Source organism: Lasioglossum baleicum, chromosome 18, assembly GCF_051020765.1.
Source record: "Lasioglossum baleicum chromosome 18, iyLasBale1, whole genome shotgun sequence".
Lineage (NCBI taxonomy): Eukaryota > Metazoa > Arthropoda > Insecta > Hymenoptera > Halictidae > Lasioglossum > Lasioglossum baleicum.
In genome coordinates this window covers 6,782,801-6,800,330 of record NC_134946.1, presented here as the reverse complement: position 1 = coordinate 6,800,330, position 17,530 = coordinate 6,782,801, and the positions used below count along the sequence as shown (strand labels likewise).

Here is a 17,530-nt window from a genome sequence, read left to right as displayed (position 1 = left end):
TCGTCTCAGGCACCTAACTCGTGCTCCGAGCGAGTTAGGAACCACGCGCACACAGATGTTATTTGCGGACGTGCCGCCTTTGCGCGGGAGGTGTAATGCTCTTCGAAAAGAAAAACGCGTGCCGATGCACATGGCGACGTTTGTGCAGGTGTGCGTGTGTCGTGCGCACCCCCGTACGCGCGCGTATGTTCACCGTGGATTGTCGAGGACGACGACGAGTACACGACGACGGCGTCGTCGACGTCGACGTCGGCTACGCGTCTGTTCCCATGGTTACCGTAGACGTGAGACCAGGGCCGTACGCCTACAACCCCACCTCGATGATGATGTGCGGAGAATCGAGAGGGGTTGTCGAGAAAGGGGCTGGCCGCAGACGAATTAAGAGTTCGAAAAGCTCCTATCTCTTCGACTCTCTTTCTCATTCTCTTTCTCTACGCTATTCTCGTCGCCGCACCGCAGCAGCCGTCGCGCCACGCCGCGCCGCGCCGCTTCGCTCTGCGTCCTTATTTATTCTATCCTAATCAAGGACTCTTGACAAAAAACTCCTGATTACATAATTCCCATCACATCAATTTTCTACCAGACACCGGCATCCTCCGAGGGAGATGAGAAAAATCAAGTATAACTTAGGACCGATAGAAAAAACGTTGAAAAATTTGCTTATATTCTTTTAAACTATGACGCACCCTGACTATGGCGACAATGACCTTGAACGACCTTCCCAATAGGTCATTGTATTCGTCTTGAAATACTTTATCAGAATGTAAGTGAAAAAACATACTCCATTTAAAAAAACAGAGTTGACCTTCATACCTCCTTGACGCCCTCCACCTATCAAAAAACTAGTAACATCGGATGATCAGCCCTTCGATATCAAATAAGTTTGGTCCGAGGCATTTTGCTCTATCTCCAAAAAAAAAAACGAGTTGTTCAGATGTCCTGTTTTAAATGTCTCACCTTAACTACCCTCATTTTAACCCTCCGTATGATGTGCTATTGGTGACTCCTAGGTACCCCCAACCGAAATACGACCAAATCCGGTCCCGAGCCACCGTCTTATACCGGAATAAAACCGTACTAGTGAAATATCCGAATTAGTGAAATATCCAATATTAGTGAGTCAGAAATGGCTCCGGCATAGGCGTAGAACTCGTAGGAGTCCGAACGAATGCAGTGCAGATTGTTTCTATGATTGCGTCCTAATTGCATTTCCTCATTTACGAGTGCAAATACGTGTAATCAGACGAAAATTGCGATTAATGCGCGACTGAGGGTGATTATTCTGAGAAGTTTGGAGGGGGTTTCGGATCGAAAGCGGGGAAGATTGATGCGCGTATCTGGATATACACATACGAGAAGCTGGTGTTGATTAGCGCTTGGAATGATTTTACTTGTCCACTGATTGATGATATCATTGTTGGCAAAAGTAGCGATTCAGTCGACCCGGTCACTCGTAAATTCCTTATGAGAGCGCGAATCCGGCAGGAGCGTGGTATGATAACGAATCGTCATTACATCGGTTTTTACGCCTCTTGTATGTGTATGTTTTGTATGTGTGTGTGTCTGTATTCAACGCCGTTTTTGCAATCATCGCCCATTGTTCTCTGACAGCACGGAAACGTCGCGCGTCCTATATTGTTGAGGATCGCGTCGGAATTCATTGAATTTATCGAGCTAGGATCCGTCGTTTATTCGAATTTCCAGTGGGCGCGAGGGCTGTTCAATGAATACACTCGCAGTTCCTACGTAACCGTTTTAAAACGCTGCAACTTGGTCAGTTTTTGTTTACTTAATCTACAGAAAAATCTTTCACAAAAATGGTAATCGACGTTACAACGTCGACAGAGGAAATTCAAATCTTCCAGACAACAAGAAACATATTCAGAGAACAATATTTCGTACTTTACACAATTTTTAAATTCAATTTCGGATCTATAAAACTATCATAATGAAAATATTGTAATCCGGTTTAGAAAAACAACTTCGGTGAGCGTAAAATCTTGAAAAAAGTAACTGACAAAAGTAGTACTGAAAAGTAACTGAGTAGTCTGACCTGTTCCCTATTTACATAAGATGGTCAAGTTAGATCAAATACCCTGTATAATAGCGAAGATTATGGACTGCTCTTTCCCTTGTGTAAACAGAAATTTTTGCCTTTCCCAATACATTTTTATTTTTTTCCTGTATGTATCCAGTAGATTTGGACGAGAAGATGTGAGAAATCCAAGTTTCGATCCTGGAGGATCAATGGTTCAAAAAGTATAAATCTTTATAGTTGAGCGATTTCCAGTGTTTTTGTAGCGCAGTAACGGTGGTTGCGGTGCCACAGCACCAGAAAAAAATGTCTGATTACGCAAGAAAAAATTCATCCAGAATAAGTTTACATTTGATAAATAATGTACTACATTCTCTAATTCGCGATATCTTTATTTGCACCTTTCCGATTTGTTTAATGTTTCTGTTGTACTCTTAATAATATAAGAATAAGAGCAAAATCATTACATTTTGCACTGCACTTTTTATAACGAAATCGAAGTGTTCAAAAGTTCTGTTTAACTATTGCTACATGAAAGAATCCTTTATTCGTGGTTGCGGTATACGGAACACAAAACTGAAAGAAGAATTAAAGAAATAAATCAACACGTTTCCCAACGAAATCAGAGAAACATCGTTCATAATTGTATAAAGCATTGCCGAATAAAATATAGAAACATGCACTTTGCATATGATTAATACGTTCGCTGGCGGCGTCACACCTGCGGAACGACCATAATCGCGTATATCGCGTAAAAAGTTGAATTAATTTTATGTGCATTTTTATTTAAAATTATAACGAACAACTTAATATTCATGGAATCTATAACTTCTCTTTGTTAAAATTTACGTTGCGTTTAATAAAATATCCTAACTACGAATGCTGCGAGTAAAACAAATGGTGACACTAGTATCCATTCTCGTATTGATTCGAAAGTAATTAAAAGCCTTTTCATACACAGGGATACGCGTATGCAATACGTGCATGAAATACATATATTTGTTTTTACATTATGCACTGTAATACAGTAGTTAATTCTCAAATTAACTATTTCTAACAATATTCAAATTAACTAAAAAGCATTATTCTTTCATATCGATTCACCTTTCTAGGAAATTCTTAACTTTTTTAAGTATCTTGAATTTATGCCTTATTATTAGATTACGGATTTTATGCATTTAAGATAAAACTGAACACATCAAAATTAAAATAGTGGAAATATTCGAAGAATCTGAAAATATTGTCTTATCATTTTCGACTTACTACAATAATGAAGGAAAGGAAAAAAGATGTATATGTAGTCTCTGTATGTTGTAAAGGCGGCAGACAATTTTTGTTTTGAACATAAATCCGCAGTCTACTTACTAAAAATTTATACTCGAACGTTGTGCATGTAATTAAGGTAATACTTATTACCTGTGCACATCATACGAATTCAACTAGCAGGGAAAAGTTGTTAAATTCGTACTGCTCATCTAAATAGTAGTATTTATTATACGCGACATGTAGTAATAAATATGGTACCTACAATGCGTATGATACATCCGTTAATTCGTAGCAGTGCGTTGCGATCTCTAAGTGAAAAAATCGGATATGATTGATGTATGAATCGCGGGTCGGGTTCACCAGAAAATTGACTGTACGAAATCATTTATCTTATTACCAAGCTTCAGTTAAAATGTACCTTTCGAATACTAAGGTAAATATAAACTAGTATATATATTTAATTTATTCAGTGTGTTATTATGAAAATAACTAATTACGACTCGTAAACATACAAATAGAACCTTTGAGGTGCATCACGCACCTTTGCAATCCTGGAAACGGGAGTCTACCCCCTTATAAGTGGCGTTTCAAAAAATTCTAGCGGAAAGCAAATGTTTTGCAGCGATTCGGGTTCGGCCGGCGCGCCGCGTCGTACGAGACAACAGAGCCCCGCGGAAGAAAAAGCGTGACGACCAAATACATGGCGGGGGAGGGGGGGGATAAACAAAAGGGGTTGGAAAATGGAAGGACAAACACAGAGAGAAAGAGAGAGGGAGAAGGCACGCGGCGGTAAGTGTCAGTTCTTTTGTGAGCATATAATACATCATCGATGCGGCGAGGGCTTTTAAGCTGTCCTGAAAATACCAGCCGGCTGTACGAGTTATTAATGTCCTACCTCCTTATAAAGTACTCAATTTTCGTTCTGTACGAAAGAGAAATATTAGCCGTAATACGGGCACCGCCGCAACGAAACGCTGCAGTATATCAGACCCGGGGCGAAAATTACAGCACCGACGAAGATGTTAATATCGGTGAACTTTATCGTCCACACCCACCCCCGTCGTCCACCCGTTTGGAACCACCCCCTTCGCCGAATCCAGGCACACGCGACACGGGCACGGCGCTCACATTGTTTTGACAAAAGGGCGTCCCATCGAACTTTATCGCGCGACTCGCAAAATTCTACCGGACCGAACGGCGAACGTGGTCCCGTCGCTGCCCTTCGCCGGCCACCGTAAATCACCCCGCACACCCGGCTACCTGTGTAAAGATTAACTCAATCGATTCCGGACGTATCTCCCCATCGGCCGATTATTGAATTCAAGATGGACCGTTCGATATCGAGCCCCTATATTAGGTCCACGGAAAATGTCTCCCCCTTCCTCCCTCCCTCTCTTCCGTTTCCCCAATCTCAGTCTCTCGGACAGGGGGAATCCAATTTTTTAGGAATACATCTGTTATTCGGTTTACATACCACTATTTAGAAGAAGTTTCCGTTTTACGTGAGTAATCACTCGGCTTATACGGTACATAGGGGAGTCCCCCTAATGCCGGACGGTAGCTATATCTTTAACATTTAACCCCTTGCACTCGGAGCAATTTTAACTTGAAAATTAAACATTTCTTCGGACCTCGAATATTTCCATTCACTATGATTTTTTAAATTTTATGGATATGAAATTGACATATTTAATAATGTAAACAATATTTTGAATAATGGTACAGCAATTTTTAGCGGCGTCTCAGAGTCGCCATTCGAGTGCTAAGGGTTAAGACTTTACGGAGCTGTTGCATCATGCGAGTTGTACATACATACATACATAATACAGTTTTTGAGAATAGTGAAACGAAGCAAGAAACCTCATTCAACTTTATCAGAAATGCTTTTGACCACCATTATCTAAAACTTGTTTTTTAATGTCTTTTAATAACTCGACGATAGAAACTCTTAAATTTTAGATAAAAAAATGTATTGAAAAAATCGCAACTCTTATGACACAATACTTGAAGTAAGACTAAAGTATTTAATTTCATGTGTATGTTCCAGTTTATTAAATGGAAATATTTCATTTTATGATTTTGATTCTTGAAAGACAAATATTTGATTTTGTCGTTTCGATTGTGAAAATAAGAATATTCTATTTTTGAAATTTTTTAAGTCAAATAAAATCTAAAATACTACACAGTATTTGAAATATATACTTCGTCAAACATTTTTCACCTGTGGTTACACACCTACTATACTTGAATTACATTAACTCTTATTCTACTTATCTCTACATTTAATCTTACTCTTTTCTCATTAACAACTGATGAAAGAACGGTAACTATGCAGAAAACTGCTCACTGATTTTGATGACTTTGAAATATTTTGTCAAGGTCGTCAACCTGAACAACAAAATGAATTTTGGTTAGGTCCAGGTCAGATTTTCGGGGGAAGGGTTCCACCCCTTTGGGAAAAAGCGGGATTTGTTATGATCATCCTAACAGTTTCTCACGAATGTCTAAAAAACTAAGACCTAAAGCTAACATGCATAGGGAACAGTGGTTCAGAATGATGACCTTGACGATATATATCAAGGTCATCGGTGGATACTCCCCTTTTCTGCATAATTATCGTAAGCATTTATGTTTTAATCGTACTAGACAGAGTTAATTTGATTTTTTAGTACGACTAGACGAGATATCGCGATAGTTGTGGAATGTCTGAGAATACGATCAGGCTGCAAGTTTCTGTCATATCTTTCCAAGCATCGACCGCGGTTTTGTATCGTTACGTATCGCCCCTTTCAAAACGATTGTGAATGTTGGAATCGCGGAAGAATAGACGAGACATACACTTTGAGCAAACTTTTTGTCGAGAGACCTCTGCCGGCTGCGCTTTCGATCCTTTCATGCCTTTCATTCTTAGGAAGGGCTTGTTTATGGCATCCCGTAGATACGGTAAAATAGGAAATAGATCCCTAGAGGCAAGATGGAATTTTTCCCGAGACTTGATTGGAGTTAAGTCCTTCGACGTCGTTGTTGCGATTGTATTTCCGATACGAAACGTTCGCATTTCGAAGTTGAGAAACAACCGACGTAACTGTTAGCATTAAATTGAATCTGTCTGCATTTGAACCTGTTGACATATGCGTTGCTAAACTATTCACCATAAAAATTCCATAGAATCAATATAATTTATTCAATGAACTTAATGAGCCCTATTTTAAAGATGCAAATTTGATTGAAATAAATATGATAATATATTTCAAGATCATTGACATCGGTGCGGACTCCTCATTCTGAATAAGAAGTTTATTTACGATCATATGTAACACGTAATTACTAAAATTTAAATATACAATTTCATATTTACGAACTTATTAATGATACAACACAATTATTTTTGAACATAGAAAAACTGTGTCACCTAACGCGAGAAAAGGAGAATGTCCAAACCGAGACCTTTCACATGGAAAGTGAACTAATTTTGTATATGTTCACAGAAATATAAATTGTTTATTAAAAAATTTTATTTATTGATTCAACAAGTTTTATTCTAAATACCGATTGCATGTTTATTAATTGCAAGACGCAGGAGTTACATAGATACTTATTCCCCTTCTCACTAATTTTATCGAGTCGAGAACAAACAATACTACAGTATCTTTAAATTCTTGAAATGTTTTCACGATTTTGCATTTGATGTCATTTTTGTCATAAATGCATAAAATCAGCTGTCTAGTTATAACAGTTTAAATTGTCTGCATGAGGTTTCCAATTCTATATGAACAACAAAGATTGTTTTACTAATTCCATTGGTTCTCTTTGTTGACATTTTTGAATGTTAACTAAGAAATACCAGTCAAATTAGGAATGCTTATGTGGCGGTAATGCTTGAGTCAAGCTGCTTGACACGCTTTCAGCATTGCAGCATTCCGTTTTTAAACGCGTTCAAGAATGCTTGGAAGTAAATGGAGCTAGCTTTCGGCATTCATTGGACTAAATAAAACTAATGTTTTATAATAGAAAATTTACAATATATTTTAAATATAATTTACAATAGAAAATGTTTTTCTAGTTTTCTTAATCCAACGGATATACAACATTCTCTTGTTGATGTAATGTGTAAACCGCTATGTAATTTGTAGCTTTTGATTTCTGAAAATATTTAAGAAAGTTTATAGCGAAAGTAAATTGCACCCAATTAAACAAATTGATATTTCTTTAATGGAGAATATATTGAACATTACTTGCATTAAAAGTCGAGAATATCTCAGCAACAATTATTATAATTTCTTATCCCGTGTATCCTTATAGATTTTTACTCGGAGTTCAATTCTTTATCGCAAGATTACGATTTACCCTTTAGAATTAAAATACTCACGGTTCACCTTTATATCTCGATAAAAAACGCAAAATCGAAAAAAGCTAATTATTACATTGCATCCTACAAGTATTTGGCATATTCCCCCTCCATTTTCCTTACTTAGTTACTATATGTCGTAACTTCTAATCGAGTATGTTTCTTCAAAAGCATTCACAAACGACACCCATTGGAGATACGGGTAGACTATGGAACAGCAATTAGGGGTTCACTCAAAGATCTTCGCAGCACCGAACTAAAGTACAAAGGAATCCTACCAAGATTACTACCCCTGGAATATAATCGTTAGTATCACCATTGCGGAGAGAGTTCGGGGCGTAAACATCGCGAGTAATGGTTCCGTCGTGGGCTCGAAGGTGTTAACAACGAGGGGTGGCTCGGTCCCCACATAATCTCGCGATAGTTTGATCAAGGGTATCGCTCCGTGAGGAGTCCCGGTGGTTCTCGTCGCGCCGTTTCTATGATGCACTGCGCGGCAGTTTGTCGCAGTTTCTACCGGCATTTTTCGGTTGCACCTTCGGTAACCCTCGTAAAACCCGAAATATGATAGTGCTGGTATAATGTTATACTTCTGCATGAAAATACTGGCGCGTTTACAGCCATCTTTTAGATTTCGGGCGAACTGTGTTAATAAAGTGCAAAATTTATCGGAAACTTACGAAATTAATATAACTACTATAGAAATACCAGCAATATAATTTAATCCGATTTTTATAGCAGCTTTTACCATAATATGTACAGTGTAAAAAGTATTCGAGTAGTATTCGCACGCCCTAAAATAGAATAACTTTTTTACAATTGTACCAAACGACCTGATTTTTTATAATCAATTAGAAGCACTGGTTTACGAAATGATATGTGACGCAATTATAATTTACAAGGTTATATGCAAAAATAAAAAAAGGCATTTTTTAAAACTTTTTTATTTGGGCTCTCAATGAAAATTTAAAATATGCTGAATATTCCATCGAAATTGATTAACATACACACGAGCTACACGCGGTTAAAAATTGTGAAAATCGTAGTTTTATACGACTTTTGATCAGTTCATGCTTAAAATCCACAGAATCGTACATCTTTCGAATTTTCGATGCGTGTCGTTTTTCCTGCGTCAAGCGATTCCGATGAAATATTCAGTATGTGTACAATTCTAACATAGATTTACAAAACATATAGTTTAAATTTTCATTAAGGTCCCAAAAAAAAATTCTTAAAAAGGCCTTTTTTATGTTTACATGTTACCTTGTAAATTATAATTATTGGAAAATCTTTTTTGCATATCATTTCGTAAACCAATGCTTCTAATCGATTATAAAAAATCCGGTTCTTTGGTACAATTACAAAAAAGTCATTCTATTTTAAAGGGCGTACGAATACTGTTTACACTCACTGTATAATAATTATAAATTACAAAATATCCAAGTCTCATTAAGTGCGCTGCTGGTATGTATACTGAAAACAACAAAGATATAGGAAACCATCGTGATATTTATGTCTACTTTTAAACAAAAAAGAAATGAATAACCACCGTCCAAATGTATTCCTATTTATTTTATAATTTCAAGTAATGTGTGTACTTACTGCACTGAACAATATCTGTACGATAAAACTTAAAAGAATCAAGGGTTATACACGAAAACAGTAAAGAAATAGGATAAATGTTTTCCTTAAATTAGCATATATCGCAGTTGTTTTTAGGTTCTATTATGGTCTATGATCGATGTGTTTGAATACTGCTACATAAATTGTTGAAAATGTCGTTTCCATACTAAACGAATTGCTGCCACGTTTCGGAGATTCCGCAGCACCGTGGCGTCGCGCGTGATACAGTGTCGTCGGAGTAACGAGGCGTATTTTTAAGCCCGCATGTGGCCCGCGGAGATCCCGGAGTTGGTGGTGACGCGCGCGTGCCTGGATTCGACTGGATTCGAGTGCGCGCGTGGTGGCTTGGTCCGTGCGCTCTGGCGGCCGCGCGCAGTCGAGACGCCGCGCCGCTGCCGACTGGGGTGGTGATGCTTTCGATAGTGGGGGACATCCTTGCGGGACGAGTGGGGCTGGCGGCTCAGGGGAAAACTGCGAGCGCTGGAGCACGCGGGTTGCCGAGAGACAGGGGTCGACTCCGGTGGTAGGGGCTTAGGGGGTTGGGGGTAGGGGTAGCTCTGAATCCCTTGAAACTCTGACGATGCTCTCTCTCTCGACTCAGTTCCGAAAGCAGAGCCAGAGCCGAGAGTACACTCGAGGCTTGTTCGTTCCGCGTACCGCGTCGCGTACAGCTTTCCGCTCTGTTCTCTGTTTCTGATCGTTGTCGTCGCGTTTTTCAACCCGTGCCCGGACCGATTTACGCCCCGCTGTCGAATTCGTCGACGGTGTGTACGGCCGGATTCTCGGTGTGGCGTTTGAACTGTGACCCGCGTGTTCCGCCAGATTGCTGTCATCGCGAAACATCGAGACAATCGGACGACAGCTGCCTCCTGGTACGTCGTCGGGAGTTTTTCCCGAAAGTTGAACGTGTCACCCGTGGAAGAAACGGTTAAAGATACACGTTCTCGTCGGATCGCTTAGCGAACGAGAAGGGATGGAAACGGGGACGAGTGCGTGACGATGTTTCTGAAAGTAGTCGGGAACGGCGAGAAGGGTCACATACGAATCTATCTAGAAAAAGCGGACGGCTGCAAAAGAGTGAGAACGTGCAGCTGAAACGGCTCGCGCGAACGTCTTTTTCGCCCGACAAAGCTTGCCCTCCTCTTTTATCTTTTCGTTCGTCGTTTTCACGAATTCTTCGTACTGGCTGCGACTCGATTCGACTCGACTCGACTCGACGTGTCGAGCCGGTGACAACACGAGAGAGAGAGAGAGAGAGCTCGTCGATCAACATTGCCCGAGCACGTGTGTGTCTGTGCGTCTGTGTGCGCGCGCGGAGGCGTGTGATGATATTTGAGCTCACTCGAAGCCGTCAAAGTCACGCTGGGCCCTTTGGCGGCCTGCGCTTTTGTTCGGAGTACGCGAGAGATAGAGCGTGAGAGTCTCGCGGACAGGCATCTGGCATTTAAATCGAGATGATCGTCGTTCTCCTTTGTCGCCGAGCGGACCCGTTTTATTTAATACATACATATCCATGTACATCCGCGTCACCCGCCACGTGCCTCGCGTGAGTCGCGGAACGTGCACTTCGTTTCATTCCCCGTCGTCGTTCCACCTGTCGTTCCCGTTGTTGTTTACTTCATCTTCGCTCCGGCCGAAAAGATAAAAAAAGAAACAAGCTTGCTTTCCCCGGGTGAAAAAACATGTTCCGCGCGCGCTGTTTTTTCCCCCGCTGTGTGTTCTCACCGAATTGCGCGCCTCCGCGAAGTTGCAAAGCGAACGTCTGTCGTTGACACGGGAAACGATGGTTTCCAGAGCGGCAGCCTTTTTTAAACGGGAGCTAATGGACCCGTTCTCCCGCAGAAACCGAACGATTCGAGCGTAGAAACGGTACACGGGTTTCCGCACACCGTTCAAGACAAAGCGGTTTATTCGATGCATATACACGAGGGACTCTGTATGCCGATTCTCGTCGACCCACTGATTAGAGGTGGGAATAAACCGATACACGAAGATATACGGCTTCCGCGATCTACTTTCCTTGGCAACCGCGAATATTGTTCACCGCAGCACCGCGACCGATACACAAATCTTGCGACAGTCCGCGCGAGCCTTTTTATTTCACGCGTCGAACCGGCCCGGCCCGACCCGACCCGACCTCACGACTAATCCCGCCCCGCGATTTATGAACTCCGCACGCGTTCCGTAACTCGCAACAAACACGACTCTCGGCGGCGCGTAACGAGTCTCTGCCGTCGTTCCTTCGTATTTCGTCTCTACACAGTAGACTTTCATTTCGTCGCGTGGCCGTCGAAGCTCCTGACGACTCGCCCGGGCATTTCTAATTAACAACGATCCCCGGTGCATACATACTCGAAATAATGCGACGCGGACACGCTCGGATCGCAGATGCGGGAGCGCGATCCTCGGTCTCGATCAATTTAAAAGGCCATACGTTCCCGCGTAACACGCGGATGATTTATGCCGCGCCCTAAATACGTGATTTGTACGAACCAACTGATCGGCCGACCGGCAACGAACTTCGGTGGAAAATGACGACGAACCCCGATACCTTTCTCTATTTTAATTACGCGTGAATCATCGGTTTCTGAAAGCGAACGTTAAACGACTCACGGTCCATTAGGTACTCTGCGAATGAATATCATTTCCGACAATGCGCGATACACCGATTTTTCGCTCTCAGGAGTCTCTAGAGATCTTCTCGACGAGTCCACGCATAATCGTGAACCGATCGAGAATAGTGTTAATTTCGGTGTGCAGGAATTGATCGGAGAGGTCACGGGTTCCTTTTTTTTTTTTTTCTAAAGTCAGAAGGAAGAATAGAAAAAGAAGTCGGGATGGGCGCGTCCAAGTGTTGTTCCGGTTTTAAAATCAAATAAAAGATAAAACATTTCTTCCTCGCTAGAATATTTCCATTCCCTGTAACTTTTTAAATTTTATGGATACGAAATTGGTATAACATGTAAATATTGGTACAGCAATTTTTCGTGGCGCCTCAGAGTCACCATTCGAGTGTTAAGGGCTAAATATTGGCTACAGCGGTCGCATACTACGAGCGTGTAGCGTCGAAGCCTAAACATTGGGAGTACGGAAGCATCGATGCGTGCCGAGACCCTCCTTGCCCCACATTGCAGGTGACTTCTTTTCGGCTCCCAATATGTAACACGTTGTTATTGGGAGCTGCAGAGAAGTCACTCGGAAGGAATGCGGCAACGGCACGCCCCGAGTCGCTCGTATTTTCCGTGCTAGCGAAATATTAGCTACAACGGTCATGCCTAGGTAGTAAATACTACGAACGTGTGGGGACCCTCTTTGCGCCGTCGCAGATGACTTCTTTTTCGCTTCCAATATGTAATACGTAAGCTGCAAGATGTTCACGAGGTGCGCGAAGACGTAAAAAAAATCGAACGATCGGGACACGTTGTCGCGTGTTGGTCCGATTTAAGTTACACTATCCGCTGCAGCGGCAAAGTTGAACGTGTCCGCTTGGCCGACGCGACGTTCCGCCCGAGGAGATTTAACCGGTCTCCTAAACTTCGATAATTGGCCCGAGCTGTATGCATTCAGTGGAATCGCATTGGCGGTCTGGTAGCTCGTACGGAGATTCGCACGTACAAAGAAAACTGTGCCCGATCTGCTTTTCCATCATCGGGTCTGAGTCCGTATAGAATTCTAATCACTGGAGGGCAGGGGAGGGGGGGGGGGGAGAGGAAAGGGTAGATGGATTTTGGAGCCTGGGTTGGGGTCGGGATTGAGAGTTTCGGGGATGCGGACCGGCTCCGTAAAGTTTGACGATCCTCTAACGAGGAACGCCGCGCCGGTTTGATCGTGAATCGGTGTAAAGTATCTTTACGGGATTTACAGAGAATGGTGAAACGATGAGCGAGGAGTCGACGGTGAGGGTGAATCGGCAACGTTCGAGGGTGAGCTCGATGATGAATCTTCGATGAATAGTATCCGGCGGGGTAGTGACGAATCGCAGGGAAGTTTGGATCGATCCACAGCGAGATACAACGGGCCACGAGGAGTTACGATGCGCGTGAAAAGTTGACGAAGCCATGTGACGCGTGCAACCGAGTAAACTGAAATCCCGCGCGACACCGTTCTACACGGATGCTGATGCTGGACTGGACGACGACGTGGTCGGCATTCGAATGGACCCTCTGCCACGGATGACAGCCGGCTGTTTTGCTAAGTGACAGTGCGAAATAGTTTACCTTTACCGTGGAGAAAGAACGACACGCTCGTAATCGGGCCACCTCAGTGTGATACGGTGAGGATTACTGTGAAAATTGTAGCAAATCAGTAGTGATGCCGTGATGGGCTGCAGTTCGGGTTCGTGCTATCTGGCTACGCTCCTCGTGGGTGGATTACTCTTGGTCGTCTTGTACTGCGAGACCTCCCAGGCGACACGTGAGTACACTATGTAACCCAATATTAATATTGATAGTAGTGATAACACGCCCATCAAAGTGGTCAGACGATCGGTATTTAAGATCACACCGTGTATCGAAGACGCGTTGCAGTGGTCAAAGGACTATATCGATGGATTCGATCAAGCAATTCTATCTGTTGGAGCGAACGGTTTATTTCGTCGAGAGTTAATTATACGTTCAATTTTGTTCGAATACTACGTCCACGTTACATACGTGTTCGTCTTCAAAGTTCGGCCAAGGATAGACGATAAGACGAGTATTTTCGTAGTAGAAACACATCTGTAATAGATCTCACGGGAGAGAAGGCTATCGTCTCGTAGAAACGACTCACGCCATACCCTCCCGTATTTTTACTGAAAACATTGCTTATTGTTGTAAAAACTATGCGTACGATTTCTCCTTGCTTTCACTCTAAATATTGTCCCGCGACACTGGGAAACATTCGAGGAACTCTATTTTCCGAGTAAGCTCCCTTATCGAAATTTAAATTCCCATCGAATCGGTACAGTCTCGATTATCCGCGGATGGAATTTCGCGCGATCATCGCGGACGAAACACACAGTCGCATAATAATTGCCGGCGCTTAGCGTGTTCGAGGAAATAGCAGGAATTCCGTCGTACTTGTCTAACCGAGTGACTTTCGTTCGACTGTACGCTAGAATGTGTTTAATTGCTTCCAGAGTACCGGTTGATTCCTTCGGTTCATTCGAATGCGCTCTGTCGCGTTAAAAATTCTATTGTTTTTGCATTCCGGTTAAGCGTGTATGTATTCAGTGTATTGTTTCCTCGACGTTTCGGCTACGAAATGTGACAAGTGCGCCGGTGATTACGAAAGTGAAATAAATCGTGTTTTGATTTGATAAAAAAATATTTTACCATGATAATGTTTAGCTCTTTGCTCTCAAAATATTGTTTACATTATTAAATAATTTGGTATCTAATCAATTACTAAACATTTGAGTATTGCCTGAGGTATTATATCAATTTCATATTCGTACAAAGAAAGAAATTAATATACATAGAATGGAATTATTGTAAGTCGAAAGAAATGTTTAATTTTCGAGTTAAAATAGCTCCGAGTGCAAAGGGTTAACAAATGTAACATTTTTCAATTCTCTATATAATTATTAGCGATATCAATCGACGAAATAAAACACAAGAAAGATGAATTTGTTTGGAATTTTGACTTACACCACTTTCATAATCACTGACACTTTTAATTTGTCATGTATAGACTGCGGATGTTCATGCAATTTTTAATTTCTGTAGACAAATTTCAAAAAAGTGGAAACAAATAAGATTTTCATGTAGCAGCCTTTATAGATCCGAAATAAGTAAAACTCGTGTTAAATTCTGTGGAATTTTATATTGTAGTATTTTTTGAACATTTTTATAAACCATAAATGCATGAAGATTCGCAGTTTAGTCATGCAAAACGAAATTTTGCGCAAGGATATTTTCTTTGAATCCAGGAACAAAAAGAGAGTGACCCTGAAAGGGTGAAAGTTAAAATAATATATTGTAAACGTGTCCTAGAATGACGATTAAACTGCAGGTGTTTTTGCATTATACCGCATAAAAAATGTGATATTTTCGGTTAAATGTCTAAGCCCTAGGCAGCTCTTGATAACCACTTATTAATTTCATGATATATTTGTTTGTAGTATCACAATTATGTCACACGTGCAATTTTAAAACGCGTTGATTATCACGAACAAATGATTAAGGTGACATATTAACCCTCATATACAATTTTTAAAAATAGTTGTACAAAATATCTTCTTTGTTCAAGTAGAAGAATAATCGCATGTTTTAAAATAGAAATGTAACTGCAGTAAATAATTCTGATGACAGTTTCTGGAATGAAAGGATGGAGGGTTAATAAAATGTGCAATATGCTAAATTAAGAAAAGTCTAACCAAATCATAAAAATCAGTGATTTGTGTTTTGTCCCTTTTCTTTGATTCAATATGATTTGCGGAGTCCGAATTTTCTGATTTAAAAAACGAGCGAAACGTCCGAGAATTGAATAATTGTTGGTGAAAACGTTAATTATAATTTAGAGATAACGTTTGGCTCGCCTATAATTTTGATGCTTATCGTCATTATTGGGATCGCTGCAGCTTTATAGTTTAACGCCGGTGATGTAATTATTTGATAATTTGTATTGGGAGGATATTAATACGCGTTTACAAAGATAAAATTCAACAATAGACTAACCGGGCTGTTGCATTTTCGAAACCATTGTGATGTTCGTGTCACAGTATCTAATTATCCACCAATGACAATCGCGCACGATTTTACACTGTCAAAAGTATTATCTGTGTATCGTGATATGTCGGAACCGTGTTTTATTACAAGAAGTATCCAAACTCTCAATATGAATTGTAGGAACTGTGTTTGTGATATAATGGACGTAAAATGTCAAATATCTCTCGTGAAGTATTGACATTTCGATGACTTTGGATTAGTACTTTTATACGCAGAATAATAAAAGGGATCGATCGGTTTAACAAAAAAAATTGGGTCGCATTAAAGGATAAAGTGCAATCTCACCAGGCGGTTGCATCGGAGCATAAAAAAATAAGATCATAGGAAGTTAGGATGTATTATGCCATATGATTTTTTAAAATGTTTTTACTTAAAGAAGAGTACCCACTCCCAGTCTCCAGAATCACCCTGTATATTAACCTCCTGCCGTATTTTAGCGAGTCAGACTCGTCACGAAGATCTTAACAAAGTCTAACAAATACAAATGTCACGCGTTTCTTTTTAGATGAAATAAAATTTGATCCGTTTGCAATTAATATTTAAGCATAAAGCAAATGTAACCAGAGTCGGGCAAAAATTTGATTCAAATAAAAATTTCGAATGAGGTGGGTTTTTTCCATGTGGGTTTTAAAGCCACTTTATTCGAAATTTTTATTTGGATAAAATTTTTGCCCAACTGAATGTAGCCATACAAAAGATATAAATTTTTTTTTTCTTCTCCCTTCTACGACATTTTTGGGGATAAAATCGTTTTAACCTTTTGCACTCGGAGCTATAATTGTCACTCGAAAATGAAACATTTCTTCCAAGCTGGAATAATTCCATTTTATATGATTCATGTAACTGTAAAGAAAATGGTACGGCAAGGGGTTAATATATTTTTATGTAATACCTTGAATCTTATATGCTGTTGAATTGCACTTCGCTTTGGTTATCAAAGCGTTCCTCTCTTCTAATAGAATACCGGCTTGGAACACGAATGACTTGGGCAGGATATGTTGATCGGTGCTCACTAAAATCGATAAGCTTTAGCACGTACGCTACCAGCATTTATTTCATTGCTTATCTTCCTTGTATGAAAGTTTTATGAAATGCAACGTACCCAATTTTGAATTATTAAAACAGTTTAGCAGAAGAAAGTCACAGATTCTCTGAAAATTATGCATTCTACTAAGACTTTAAACAACGAAGAGTGCATAAAATTAATTTGACCGTTTTTAAGCGAACTGTCAGATTGTGGATGTGTCACGTATTTGTGACGGTGGTAGCGAACATGTTAGTCAGAAAAGAAAGGAACGTTTCTTCAAAATCGGACTTATGCAACAACCTAATAATGTATCATCTTCGCTGGATCTAGTGGCAGAGATTAACACGAATCGTCGAGAGAGTTTGGACTGTGGAAAGTAGGCCGGTAAGAAAGTAGTAATGCGTATCGCGGGTAGAGTTGGATGGACAAGGACGCGCGAGCAGCCGTGAAAGAATAAGACTGGAAGAGAGAAAGAGACGGACGCAACGTGGCACAAGGAAACGAAACGTGATGAAATGGCCTGT

General features: G+C 40.7%; 1 protein-coding gene across 2 annotated transcripts in view; it reads left to right on the top strand.

Annotated features, from left to right (window-relative positions):
• Positions 1 to 9,851: 9,851 nt before the first annotated feature.
• The window catches only part of Tei (irregular chiasm C-roughest protein teiresias), a 679,348-nt gene continuing 671,669 nt past the window's right edge, over positions 9,852 to 17,530 (top strand). For both annotated transcript variants that reach the window (XR_013010891.1, XM_076442334.1), the window contains exons 1-2: positions 9,852 to 10,144; positions 13,137 to 13,685. Coding sequence is in view for 1 of the 2 variants with exons in the window: in XM_076442334.1 (XP_076298449.1) it covers positions 13,592 to 13,685 (94 nt within the window). In the remaining variant the exon portion in view is untranslated. The remainder of the gene's footprint in view (positions 10,145 to 13,136; positions 13,686 to 17,530) is intronic.